The following is a 13,051-nucleotide window of genomic DNA, read 5'->3' as shown; positions in this document are numbered from 1 at the left end:
TATTTAGTAAATAAATAATTAAACCCAATTTTGTATTGCTGATTCAACTTGTGAGCCAGGGTTTGTGCAGATAACTAAGAATTTACAACTTTCAGATGAGACTGAATTAAAATGACAATTAATATTGACTGCTATTGATGTAAAATATTACTAGGTCTTTAAGAGTTTATTCGGAAGATAACAGCTCTATAAATATTATTTTGTGGTGCCCTGACTATAGTTAATTACATTTACATGATTAGCTCAATCAGGTAATATTAATTACGGATAAATTATTTTATAGAATAGCATGTCATATCACTTAATCCGGCATAGACAAAGACACGACAGTTGCTATCGATTATAAGTAAAGGAGCTACGAGCTAAGCAGTATAAATAAAAGTATAAATGACTTTCTTTAAACGGGACAAGGTTTTAGTAGAGGGACATACTGAGGCTGACAACACTGACAAATTCATTGGCTTAGTAGGGCCAAGATAGCTGTCGTCATTATCAAAGGAAACCAGAGCAATTCCCTTCTCGATTCAGGCTTACAAGTGACAACATTCACTAAGTCCTTCCATGCCAGCCTATTCTCCCCCTGGACAACATCAGAGGTTGGTGCTGGAGGTCAAGCTGTGCCCTACCTAGGCTACGTCGAGGTCAACATCCTCTTTCCCGAGAACATCCCTGGAAAAAACAACACATTAGCCCTAGTCATCCCAACATACTGTACAAGCATGTACAGCCGACAAAGATGGCAGAGATCGTACCAAGCCAGAGACGAGCCCTTACGTGCCACTCCAATAGCCTGTACAGAAGATGCAAGACAACAGCAAAGTGGGGAAAGTCAAATTGCAATGCAAGAAGAGTGTCACTGTTCCAGCAGCACAGAAGATGGTGTTGAATGACTGCACAAGAAAAGTACTCACTGCTGGTGGAGCCTCCCACTCATGCCAGGTGGTCTGCTCTTCTGTAGCTACATCCTGTCAAGTCCAAGAACGTCATTGTTTAAAGTACCAATCCTACTCAGGAACGAGACGGCTCATGACATCAGTGTCAGCAAACCGCAACATTGCAGAACTCTCCATCCCCTTGTCCCTCGCCTCACTGTCAACACCCAGAAACAAAGCTCAAGAACAGTGTCTCACACTCCCACCACTGCTGAGTGCAACACTGAATCTGACAGGTTCTGAGAGCACCATCACTTTCGACAAGCAAGCTGAGCTCCATCCTTGAATTGTTTGCCATGGGTGACCTTGACTATAGTCACACAACTGCAGTCAGGCACTGCATTGGTCTCTCTAATCCAACTTCAAGCAGAGAGCCAGATCCATCCGTCTGACTACCTAGCCATACGACTTCACCTGCAAGAGCTCTGACATCAACTACAGGTTGAACAACCAGACCATCAGACGTATTCACCTTATCAAACATAGAGGAAACCTTATCAGCTCTGACGGGCTCGATGTGATTCTCTGTCATGGACTTGCAGTCGGGACACTATCAATTTGAAATGGAGGAGCAAGGCAAACACTGCTTTTCACATCCATCGGATTCTGGGGGTTCAACCAGATGCCTCAAGGAGTCACAAATGCACCCAGCACTTTTCAGCTGTGACAACTGTGGCTAGCCGATCTGTCCAACTTCAACATCCAGTACAGATCTGGCAAGAGGAATCGAGACGCAGACGGTCTGTCCAGAAGTCCACACGACCAAGCCTAGACTGACCTCGGCTCCAAAGCTGAAGACCACAAAGTCCAGCAGTTCATTGCTTGATTCATGAAGGAACACCGTGAACCCTGTTCCCAAGAGAAGCTGTGAAAGCTGTGGTTCAGAATCGAGATCTTCAAGCTCAGAAATGTCAGTACTGACTCTCCTGTTGCTGTCCAGTGTCTCTCCTGATCTTCTCCCTGGTTCAAGCACTTTTCCCAAGATGTCACCGCAAGATTGGGCTGCAAAGCAGAGGAATGATCCCACCATCAGTAGAGGGATTACCATAGTCACCACCGGGAAACGTCTGTCCTATCATTAGGCAGCAGGACGAAAGAGCAGAACAGAGACATGGATCAGCCTGTACTTAACAACGGAGTCATTGTTGGAAACTGATCAACAGAGGGGACTCATTCTACTAAATCAATCTTCAAAAGAAGTACAGAAAAATGGCTCTCGAAGGTCTCAACAATGCAGTTCACACAGGAATCAACAGGACAACGGATCACATCGGATCACATCGGCGACTACCCAATCTACGCTGTAGCACCGGAAACTAGAGGGCTGCGAGTCCTGACAGAGATCCTTGCGGTGCGATCTGCATTTTTCATGCTTCAGTTGGGAGTGTTCACTCAGATAAACAATTTTGGGGTGAAAATATTTTTGTCCCACAGATTATTTGGAAATGGTAGTCTTTTCTGCTTTGTATGCTTTAGCCTACGTATTGTATTAAAAGCAGCTCTTTGGCGCATTATTCACACACACAATTTGTTGCTTCAAGCTAAGTAGCCTGCCTACCTCTCCTAGTTGGGCGTGCAAGATCAAGTGTGCCTGGTATATGTGTAGTCTCAATTAAATAATGTAGGCTGGATATGCCTTGGAGGAGAGTCACGTGGCAGTTATCTTTCCAAGGAAATGTAATTCATTATGATTAGACTATTGTTGGCTACAGTGTCCCTAAGTAAATATTGGTAATGGAAAGAAGTGGAGGGCACTCAACCAATGAGTCGAGGTGCATTTAGAAAATGTGATCATTGTAAGAAAAATCCGCAATGTGCACATAGGCTACCATGGTGAGCAAGCGTTGCACCTTTTCATTTTGAATAAATATTGATTACCCATTTATTTGTTTCTGCCTGCAAATTGTCATCCTTAAATATGTGCTATGTTTTGCATACAGGATATAGCCTAAGAGAAAGTGCAAGTGTCTGCTCTCATCATTCTTGCTGCTTCAAGTTGTCGCCATATGTGCGAGATCAGGTGTGGTCTCAATTAAATAGAATAGGCTATAGCCTATGCTTGGCTATAGATATGATTACAACACCTTTTCCCCCTTAAGAGACTGATAATATTTGGCATGCATCCCCAGATCCTCAAAGTTCTACACCTGCACCATCTAGAGTATCCTGACCGATTGCATCACCGCCTGGTATGGCAACTGCTCGGCATCCGATCTGAAGGCGCTACAGAGGGTAGTGCGTAAAGCCCAGTACATCACTGGGGCCAAGCGTCCTGACATCCAGGATCAATATACTAGGCGGTGTCAGAGGAAGGCCCAAAAAATTGTAAAAGACGAGTTACCCAAGTCAAAGACTGTTCTCTTTGCTACCGCATGGCAAGCTATACCGGCGTGCCAAGTCTAAGTTCAAAAAGATCCTTAACAGCTTCTACCCCCAAGCCATAAGACTGCTGAAGAATTCATCAAATGGCCACCCAGACTACTTAAAAAATGTTCACATACGCCCTAAAATAACATTGCGGGACTGCAGTTGGGTTCAGGACCAGTTTATGCGGGTAGGAGTAGGACAGAAAGCCAGCAGGTCTGGTATGAAAAGCTGTTGCGGAGAGGAAGCTACACTGCGATCTGCTCTTGCCCTGTGGATTCCTTGCGCCGTCTGCTTAAGTTGAAGAGGACCAAGACCTGGAACAGAGACCCAAACTAACAACTCCTCAGCAAAGTCCAGTATCTGAAGAGGAAGATGAGCAGAACGACAATGTGTAAATGACGAAGAGGTGGAGTACTACAACCCTCAGTCTGCTCAGAAAAAGATCAGCTACCCGACAATCCTCAATGTCCATGAAATTCCTCGAGCAAGAGTCAACCCTACTCCAGAAGATGACCATGCTGAGATGAATCCTCTCGAAGAGCTGACTTACATATCCCTTGGTAACCCCTTACTCTTAGTTATGAATTCTATTCTAAATGGTTTAAACAAAGCTTTCTCCCAAGCCCTTGAGTTTACGCATTCCCCCGACATAAGCCAGTTGAATCCGACTTAAGACGTCTAGTACATGCAGGGACGCATGCAGATTCGGAAGGGGAGGATTTAACCCAGACAATTTACAGCCAGATAAAATTAGGGTATTCCTGATTCAATATAGAGAATTTGGCCCTAGAGGGCGCTATAGTATTGTATATTATATCATTTATCAGCCCTTGAGTGAGAAGCCAAGTTTTATTTGTTTTGAAGATTGGTTTTGTTTCAAGACGGTGTGTCTTGAAACAAAACCAATCTTCAAGAACAGTGTTTCAACATTTCTTTTTTTTTGTCAAAATCCATGTGGAAACCGGTGAGTTACGTAGCTTGTTTTCTACTGCAGTTGCATGGTAACTGAGAAAAGCCATTGAGCTAGCATGTATTTTCTTCAATCCATCTCATTGAGGACACACTTATTAATTGGATCAATCTTGGTATCTATAAGAGCTCCAACATGCACATGGGCTCTACCCGGGTAGTAGGTCTACAAACTGAACACACACAGATACTTTTCAATTTAGGACTGAGACCATTTTTTACTGTGTTATTATACTGTATGTGTGTTGATGAATGTGCAGTTAAACATTTTTTTTTTAATACAACCCTTGTGCCTGTGTCAAATTCTACTTTAGTGAACCTAGAATAGATTCTAGCCCAGACACTACTGCTCCTAGAGAATATTGTTAAGTGTTACCTGTATGAAGTTTCAAATGCATTCTGTTATTAATAAATAATGTACTAGGTATTTTAAACATTTTAATTAAACAACAATTATTAATCAAATATTTAATCGGTCTTCCTGAAATGAAGGGGATAGTGATGCAATCGTTGCGAGAGAGAGGGAATCTGATTTTAATTTGTTCTCAACTTGCAGGTCAGACTCAGAATAAATGGAGTTAGTGTTGACTGAGCCTGCTCGGGAGCAGGTTAGTTCTCAAGGATTTGTTGCCATAGAAATTTACCTGACTAAAAAGTTAACCACATTTGTATGACTGGTTATCACGAGTTGAACTCCGAGTTGACCAAAGTTGCCTCGCTAGAGCTCCTTAAACCTGATTTGTAGAATACCCCTCTAGTTACTTAGCAAAATTAGCTAGCTACCCCTCAGGTGTGGTCCTGAATAGAGGTCGACCGATTAATCGGAATGGCCGATTTAATTAGGGGCGATTTCAAGTTTTCATAACAATCGAAAATCTGTATTTTTGGACACCGATTTGGCCGATTTTATTTATTACACCATTATTTAATCTTTATTTAACTAGGCAAGTCAGTTAAGAACACATTCTTATTTTCAATGATGGCCTAGGAACGGTGGGTTAACTGCCTCGTTCAGGGGCAGAACAACCAATTTTTTTTTTTTTACCTTGTCAGCTCGGGGGATTCAATCTTGCAACCTTACAGTTAACTAGTCCAACGCTCTAACCACCTGATTACATTGCACTCCACGAGGAGACTGCCTGTTACGCGAATGCAGTAAGCCTAGGTAAGTTGCTAGCTAGCATTAAACTTATCTTATAAAAAACAATCAATCATAAACACTACTTAACTGCACATGGTTGATGATAATACTAGTGTATCTAGCGTGTCCTGCGTTGCATTTAATCGATGTGGTGCGTATCGTTGCTCCAATGTGTACCTAACCATAAACATAAATGCCTTTCTTAAAATCAATACACAGAAGTATATATTTTTAAACCTGCATATTTAGCTAAAATAAAGGTTGGCAGGCAATATTAACCAGGTAAAATTGTCACTTCTCTTGCGTTCATTGCACGCAGAGTTGGGGTATATGCAACAGTTTGGGCCGCAGAATTTTACGTAATTATGACATAACATTGAAGGTTGTGCAATGTAACAGGAGTATTTAGATTTATGGATGCCACCCGTTAGATAAAATACAGAACGGTTCCGTATTTCACTGAAAGAATAAACGTCTTGTTTTCGAGATGATAGTTTCCGGATTCGACCATATTACCCAAGGCTTGTATTTCTGTGTGTTATGTTATAACTAAGTCTATGATTTGATAAAGCAGTCTGACTGAGCGATGGTAGGCAGCAGCAGGCTTGTAAGCATTCATTCAAACAGCACTTTTGTGCGTTTGCCAGCAGCTGTTTATGACTTCAAGCCTATCAACCCCCGAGATTAGGCTGGTGTAACCGATGTGAACCGATGCTCGCTAATAGCGTTTGAAACGTCACTCGCTCTGAGTCTTGGAGTTGTTGTTCCCCTTGCTCTGCATGGGTAACGCTGCTTCGAGGGTGGCTATTATCGATGTGTTCCTGGTTTGAGCCCAGGTAGGAGCGAGGAGAGGGACGGAAGCTATACTGTTACACTGGCAATACTAAAGTGCCTATAAGAACATCCAATAGTCAAAGGTTAATGAAATACAAATGGTATAGAGAGAAATAGTCCTATAATAACTACAACCTAAAACTTCTTACCTGGGAATATTGAAGACTGATGTTAAAAGGAACCACCAGATTTCATATGTTCTTAGCAAGGAACTTAAACGTTAGCTTTCTTGCATGGCACATATTGCACTTTTACTTTCTTCTCCAACACTTTGTTTTTTGCATTATTTAAACCAAATTGAACAGGTTTCATTATTTATTTGAGGCTAAATTGATTTTATTGATGTATTATATTAAGCTAAAATAAGTTTTCATTCAGTATTGTTGTAATTGTCATTATTACAAATAAATGAAAAAAATCTGCCGATTTAATCGGTATCCTCCAATAATCCGTATCGGTATCGGCGTTGAAAAATCATAATCGGTCGACCTCTAGTCCTGAACATGATTTTTCTTTTGTGGAGAACACTCTTCACCCCCTGCTGGGTACAGGACTCTTGGTGGCAGGTGTGGAGGGTCCTGCTGTGTCCCCGTCCCCTTCCCTCAGGCCTGTCTCGACAGTGACAGGAGGGTCCCAGACCCCTCTGCTAAAAACAACCTTCAGCGTGTTTATGTTTTACCTCAGGAATGCTGACAGGCAATAGGTTGTGTGTGTGTATCATCACTCCAGGGGGAGGTGTGTGTGTGTGTGTGTGTGTGTTGAATGTTCTCTTGCACTCGGATGCAATCATTTTGTATTTCAACCTCTTGTTGCCCCGTACCCTGCGTGGCTGTATGTATGTGCGTGTGTTTATTGGGCTAATTTGAGACTAGTCTGTTTGTGTATCTCACAGTTTTAGTAGTTCTCTACTGCAGCAGATGCAAGTCAGTGTGTGTGTGTGTGGGGGGGGGCTGATCGTGTGTTAACTGTGTTTGTTCTCCTGCTCTGCTGTGGGGTGTTATTCCTGATGGCTTGGCGGAATACCAGCTGGCTCTCCGAGGAGGTCCTAAATCCCTGTGTTACTCTACGCAGATCTAAAGGAACAGAGCCTATTATTGTTTTCAGTTGAGAGGGATGTTAAGGCAAAGTGTGTCTTCTCTCCTCATGCAGAGTTGCTGGGTTGGTGCACAAGGTTTTGGCTTGTGAGGTACTATCTAGTCGCTTACCCATGACATGAGAGGAAAAATAGTAGGATAGAACCATTGCACTGTGTATGCCCACCCCTCATGTGCTAAGTTGCAGAGTCCGGTGGGTCGACAGGGTGTCGCACTGAGCGGCGCCATCTAATCTCAGGGGGAATGATGGAGGAAAAGAGAGAGAGAGAGAGGCTGAACACAGCAAGAAAAAGGGAAGGGCCTGAAGTCAGCCTGACCTAAACAGCTGTGTGGAAAGGGGGGGGGTGGAGAAATGAGAGAGAGGGGAAGAGTGTACTGTTTGTGCAGCAGGCTGGCAGGGTGAACAGCTAGTGAGAGGGTTGTAAGAGGAGAGGGGGAATGAGAGAGCAGGGTGTTTCTTTGAAGGCGGAAAGGGGAGAAAGAGGGCAACCAGAGAAGAGTGTAAGTGCAGAGAGTGAAGGGTCTGTGCATGCTGGGAGGGAAAGGACAACCGCTAGCGAGGGAGAGAGAATGGTGTAAAAGTACAGGCTGACAGAAGAAAGAAGGGTGCAGGAACGGCAAGAGCGACGGCAGGAGGGTGCGAGAGAGCGGGCCCTGTGCTTTCTGAAAGAAGAGGGAGAGACGTGTGGTGAAGGAAAGACGGGGGGCTGGACTGAGTTAATGTTGTGACGGTTCCAGTCCTGGCTGAGTAGAGAGAGAGGAAGATCAACTTGGACAGGGGTGTGAGGGCTCACAGGGAGGAAAGGAGTTTTGGGGTGTCAAAGAAGCAAGGTAGGACCCAGCTTCCCTGTACTAGCGTGAAAAGGAGGAAAAGAGTGATTCCCTATTGAAAAAAACTAGGGGAGCCTAAGGAGTAAGACGGAAAGCAGGTCCTTGGGATATCCGGACAACTGACTTGTGGATCAAATCTGAAAAAGGAGAAGACAGAACCAGAGGATCAATGGGGTGTATTCACAGTATCCAGCATTGCAGCAGAAAGAGATGCGCTCCGGAACCTGAGGGATCCCCGAAAGTAGCAATCCACAATATCCCCGTTGAAATCCTACAGCTGGCTGAGGTAAGCGCGGCACTTGTTGACATCTCTGTCTGCAACACTCTAAAAGTGTAACCCTTCTGTGGCTCAGTTGGTAGAGCATGCTACATACGTCAGGGTTGTGGGTTCTATTCACGCTGGGGCCACTCATCCAAAGATGTATGAATACAATACTGTTCGTTGTTTTAGGCGCCTGCAGATGTATATTCCCCCTCAGGAGACAATATTTTGAGGATGAATAAAAAGTACAAAACTTCCAAGTTCTTGATTGATTGTAACGTGAGTGACTCGCCTACTGCTTTTTGGAGTTGTCTGGTGACCCATCATATGTAAACAGAATCAATATTTCTAGCCAGGACCCGGAGTCTCAGCCCATAAGGTGTCACCTGAAACCTACCCTATGGAAATGGGGCATGTGGATAGTGTCATGATGTGCGATATAACAGAAACACACTCTCAAATGGTTTGGATTGAAATTCAAATCAGTGGTCTCAACGTCAGATCCTGGAGGCTTAGGAGTGTGTGCAATAGTGTGTTTGTTCCAGCCCATGGGTACCACACTTGATCTAACTTATCATGGTCCTCAATCAACACCCTGATTAGTTTAATCTGATATTGTTAGTTCTGGGTTGGAACAAAAACCTAGAGTGCATTTGGAAAGTATTCAGGCCCCTTGACTTTTTCCACATTTTATATTGCCTTATTCTAAAATTGATTAATTTAAAAAATGTCCTCAATCTACACACAATACACCATAATGACAAAGCGAAAACAGTTTTTTAGAAATGTTGCTAGTGTATTACAAATATAAAACATATCTTATTTACATAAGTATTCAGACCCTTTGCTATGAGACTTAAAATTGAGCTCAGGTGCATCCTGTTTTCCATTGATCATCCTTGAGCTGTTTCTACAACTTGATGGAAGTCCACCTGTGGTAAATTCAATTAGGTCCCAGAGTTGACAGTGCAAATCAGAGCAAAAACCAAGCCATGAGGTCAAAGGAATTGTCCGTAGAGCTCCGAGACAGGATTGTGTCAAGACACAGATCCCCAAAAACAGTGGCCTCCATCATTCTTAAATGGAAGAATTAGAATCGCCAAGACTCTTCCTAGAGCTGGCCCAGCCAGAACCTGGACTTGAACAAGATCAAACATCTCTGGAGAGACCTGAAAATAGCTGTGCAGTGACACTCCCCATCCAACCTGACAGCGCTTGAGAGGATCTGCAGAGAAGAATGGGAGAAACTCCCCAAATACAGTGTGCCAAGCTTGTAGCGACATACCCAAGAAGACTCGAGGCTGGACACGCTGCCAAAGGTGCTTCAAAGTTCTTAGTAAATGTTCTACTTATATAAATGCTTTATCGTTATGGTGTACTGTGTGTAGATGGATTAAATATAGAAAAATATATTTAATCCGTTTTTTGAATAACGCTGTAACATAATGTGGAAAAAGTGAAGGTCTGAATATTTTCCAAATGTACGTACACCTGTTGGCCTAAAAAAACAGCAACAGTTCTACACCGTAGACACTATGATCCTAGTTTGGCAGAGGTCTGGTACATTCTACCTGGTCACCTCAATCAATACCCTCTGCTGACTTCCGACCAACCGGATGTTCCAGTTTTCAGTGAAAATGGAAAGACAGACTGTGACGTGACTTCTGCTTTTAGACGTTAACAATGGCAACATTCCATCTTAACTCCTCCTCCACATTTACTGGATTGGTTGAACAGTGCAGAAGAGAACCTCCCCCACGTTTTTTCGTGATGATATAACATTTTAAAATGCAATTTCGGGGAAAGATTACAACTTTGGAAGCAACTACTTGTCCACACCAAAGAGAGGATGGTCTCAGCTTTCTGTAGGTATAATCTATAATTTCTCAACGATCAAAGCACACTTTTTTTTTTTGTTTTGTTTTTACAATCAAGATGTTTGAAATGGCTTAGAAATGTGGAGTATGAAAATGTGCATTGGTCAATGAAAGTGCACTAGGCCTCATTGCAACGTTTTAGTTTTTTTGTATGACATTACATTAACTGTTAGATTTATACATAGCTACTAGCAGTAGGTGTTATATTTAGAGTTAGTGATCTAGCTACTATGTTTTGAGTTGGCACTTCCTCAGGTGGGGAATTGGCACAAATTCTGGAGCCCTATTGTGACAGTAAAATATAACTAATATGGCCTGATGTGGTGTTCTGCCCCTGAGCAATGTCGATTAAGGCACCCTGCACCTCTCTGATTCAGAGGGGTTGGGTTAAATGCGGAAGGCACATTTCAGTTGAAAGCATTCAGTTGTACAACTGACGAGGTATCCCCCTTTCCCTTTTTAATTGTCAACCCAAAATTCATGACAACCCTGGATAAGGTTGCTTATCAAAATATATTTGAGTCATGCATTTCTGCTTGAACATGTTAGATGTAAAAATGTCTTCATTGAATCTCTGTAGTCTATTGCACTTCTTAATAAAGCATTGAGAATTGCTTTATAAAATTATTAGGTCTACTCAAATTGTTTGTTGTGTGACGCTGTGCACATTTTGGGGGGGGCGATTGCCACCAAATCATGGGCTGGTGCCACCAACTGAAAAGGTTAGAGGCACCAAAATGTTAGCCCTGCCGTGTTTAGTCAAAGGTATTAAAGTATCCCCAGTATTCGCCGCACGCAATGTCAGTAGTCCCATTTAGTTCACTTTCAGATGGGGTCATATACCGGTCAGGATTAGAGGTCAAGAGAGAGAGAGCGGGGGATGATAGTTGGAGGGGATCGAAGGGGGTTAATCATGTCTGTTCCCTGGTGATCAAAGTTGAAGGGGAAGTGGTGTCCGTTACTCTCCTATGCGTCGTGTCGTCTGCATGTCTGCTGTAGCCGTATTTAGGAGCAGCCACATTGCAACATGGCTCCAAGTGTGTCTTTACTAGTCTGTTCCAAAAATGTGAAGTGCATGTATGTACGATTTCTTTACATGATTAAGGCCCGTGTCATCAATCAGAATTCAATCATTGAATACGATCATCTGTGTGAGTGCTGTTCTATTGTTTTTGTTTTCCTGATAGCAGTACAGGGAAAATACTATGGTATGAGGGTGTGGTTGTGACAGTTGACCAGCTCAGCTGCGCATGCTGTTAATACTTGTATCAATACCTGGCTGATGCTCTACAGCCCTCAAATTCAAACCTGGACCTTGATGCCAGTTCAACTGCTTTGCTTTTATTCTTCCCCTCTAATCAGGGACTGATTTAGACTTGGGACACCAGGTGGGTACAGCTAATTATCAGGTAGAACAGAGAAGCAGCAGTATACCCCTGCCCTAGAGAAAGAAACATTGGCATGGGTTTATACATGCATCATTTGTTTGTATAATCATTTGTTTGTATAATGTGTCATGTTTGTTGGCAAAGTTGACATTGCAATACTCCAATCCACAGGTATTGCATTGTGTCCAATGCACATTGCTCTCTTGAATGCCATTGACATTTTTCTTTTGGTGCCATGCGTATTTAACCCCAGCCAAAAATAAGGTGCTCGTTGACCAGGCGGATTCACACGCGCCCGTGTTCCTGTACCTATTCTGGGAGTTTCATGGCTCTTTTCGAGGTGTCACTCTTCTGCTCATGGAATGTGGGGATATAAATACACATCGTAGGATCGTACCTCTGGTTTCCCCACCTGCTCCTGTCCCTTCCGTGTGTGTTACCCAAAGCCAGGACCCATACTTCAGCATGTCGTCAGCAACAGGCTGTCACTGAGAACACACACACACACTTTGTGGAAAGGGGAGTCTCTGGTAGTGTATTTGGAGAGGTTTATGTAGGCCTGTGTGTGCATATGGTGTGTGACTATAGTGTAGCGTAGTATGTGTGCTGCAGTGTGTTTGTGTGCATGCAAGAGTAAATATCCAAGTGTGTGTGGGAGAGATGTGGATGCTGGCTTGCTGTTCACACACCAAAAAAAACACATCTACCCGACGGTAATAAGGACATCCACTATGTATGAATCACTGGCACCAGCCGCTCCTCTCCCATCTCCATATTAGAGGCTGTGTGCTTTGAGGCTGTAATGGTTGGAGATGCCTTGGGAATGAGCTAGCCTTTGGCTGGAGTATGACGAAAGGGGTGGGGTGCTCAAATCCAGAAATTTCACAAACAGTCATGCAAGTCTACTGGGACAACTGGGGTGTACAGTTCCTATAGAAAGTATTCACACCCCTTCACTTTTTCCACATGTTGTTGTGTTACAAGGTGGGATTAAAATCTTTCTGTGTCAACGATCTACACAAAACACAAACTCTCAAAGTGGAAGAAAAATGTGAAATTAAATTTAAAGCTACTCTTGATTGCATAAATATTCAAACACACTAGTTGACATGCCCACACAAAACACTCACATATTCGCATACACTACATACACACACAAACATACGAATACACTCACATAAATACAATCATTGTCACTAGTGCTGCGTTCCTTGTTCAACTCTTAATATTAGCAATCCTGATGCATAGTCACTTTACCCTGCCTTCATGTACATATCTAGCTCAAATACCTTGTACCTCTGCACATTGATCTGGTACTGGTACTCCCTGTATAGAGCTCCATTCTTGTGTATTTTA

At 43.0% G+C, this 13,051-nt stretch overlaps 1 protein-coding gene across 6 annotated transcripts in view; it reads left to right on the top strand.

The window, feature by feature from the left end:
• Positions 1–7,707: 7,707 nt before the first annotated feature.
• LOC110493953 (tensin-2) overlaps positions 7,708–13,051 on the top strand; it is an 80,773-nt gene continuing 75,429 nt past the window's right edge. For all 6 annotated transcript variants that reach the window (XM_036949975.1, XM_036949974.1, XM_036949971.1 and 3 more), the window contains exon 1: positions 7,708–8,454. In XM_036949975.1, coding sequence (XP_036805870.1) covers positions 8,338–8,454 — 117 coding nt within the window. In that variant the 5' untranslated portion in view covers positions 7,708–8,337. The remainder of the gene's footprint in view (positions 8,455–13,051) is intronic.

The sequence above is a fragment of the Oncorhynchus mykiss genome, chromosome 17 (assembly GCF_013265735.2).
Source record: "Oncorhynchus mykiss isolate Arlee chromosome 17, USDA_OmykA_1.1, whole genome shotgun sequence".
Classification (NCBI taxonomy): Eukaryota; Metazoa; Chordata; class Actinopteri; order Salmoniformes; family Salmonidae; genus Oncorhynchus; species Oncorhynchus mykiss.
This window is presented reverse-complemented; position numbering and strand designations above follow the sequence as displayed.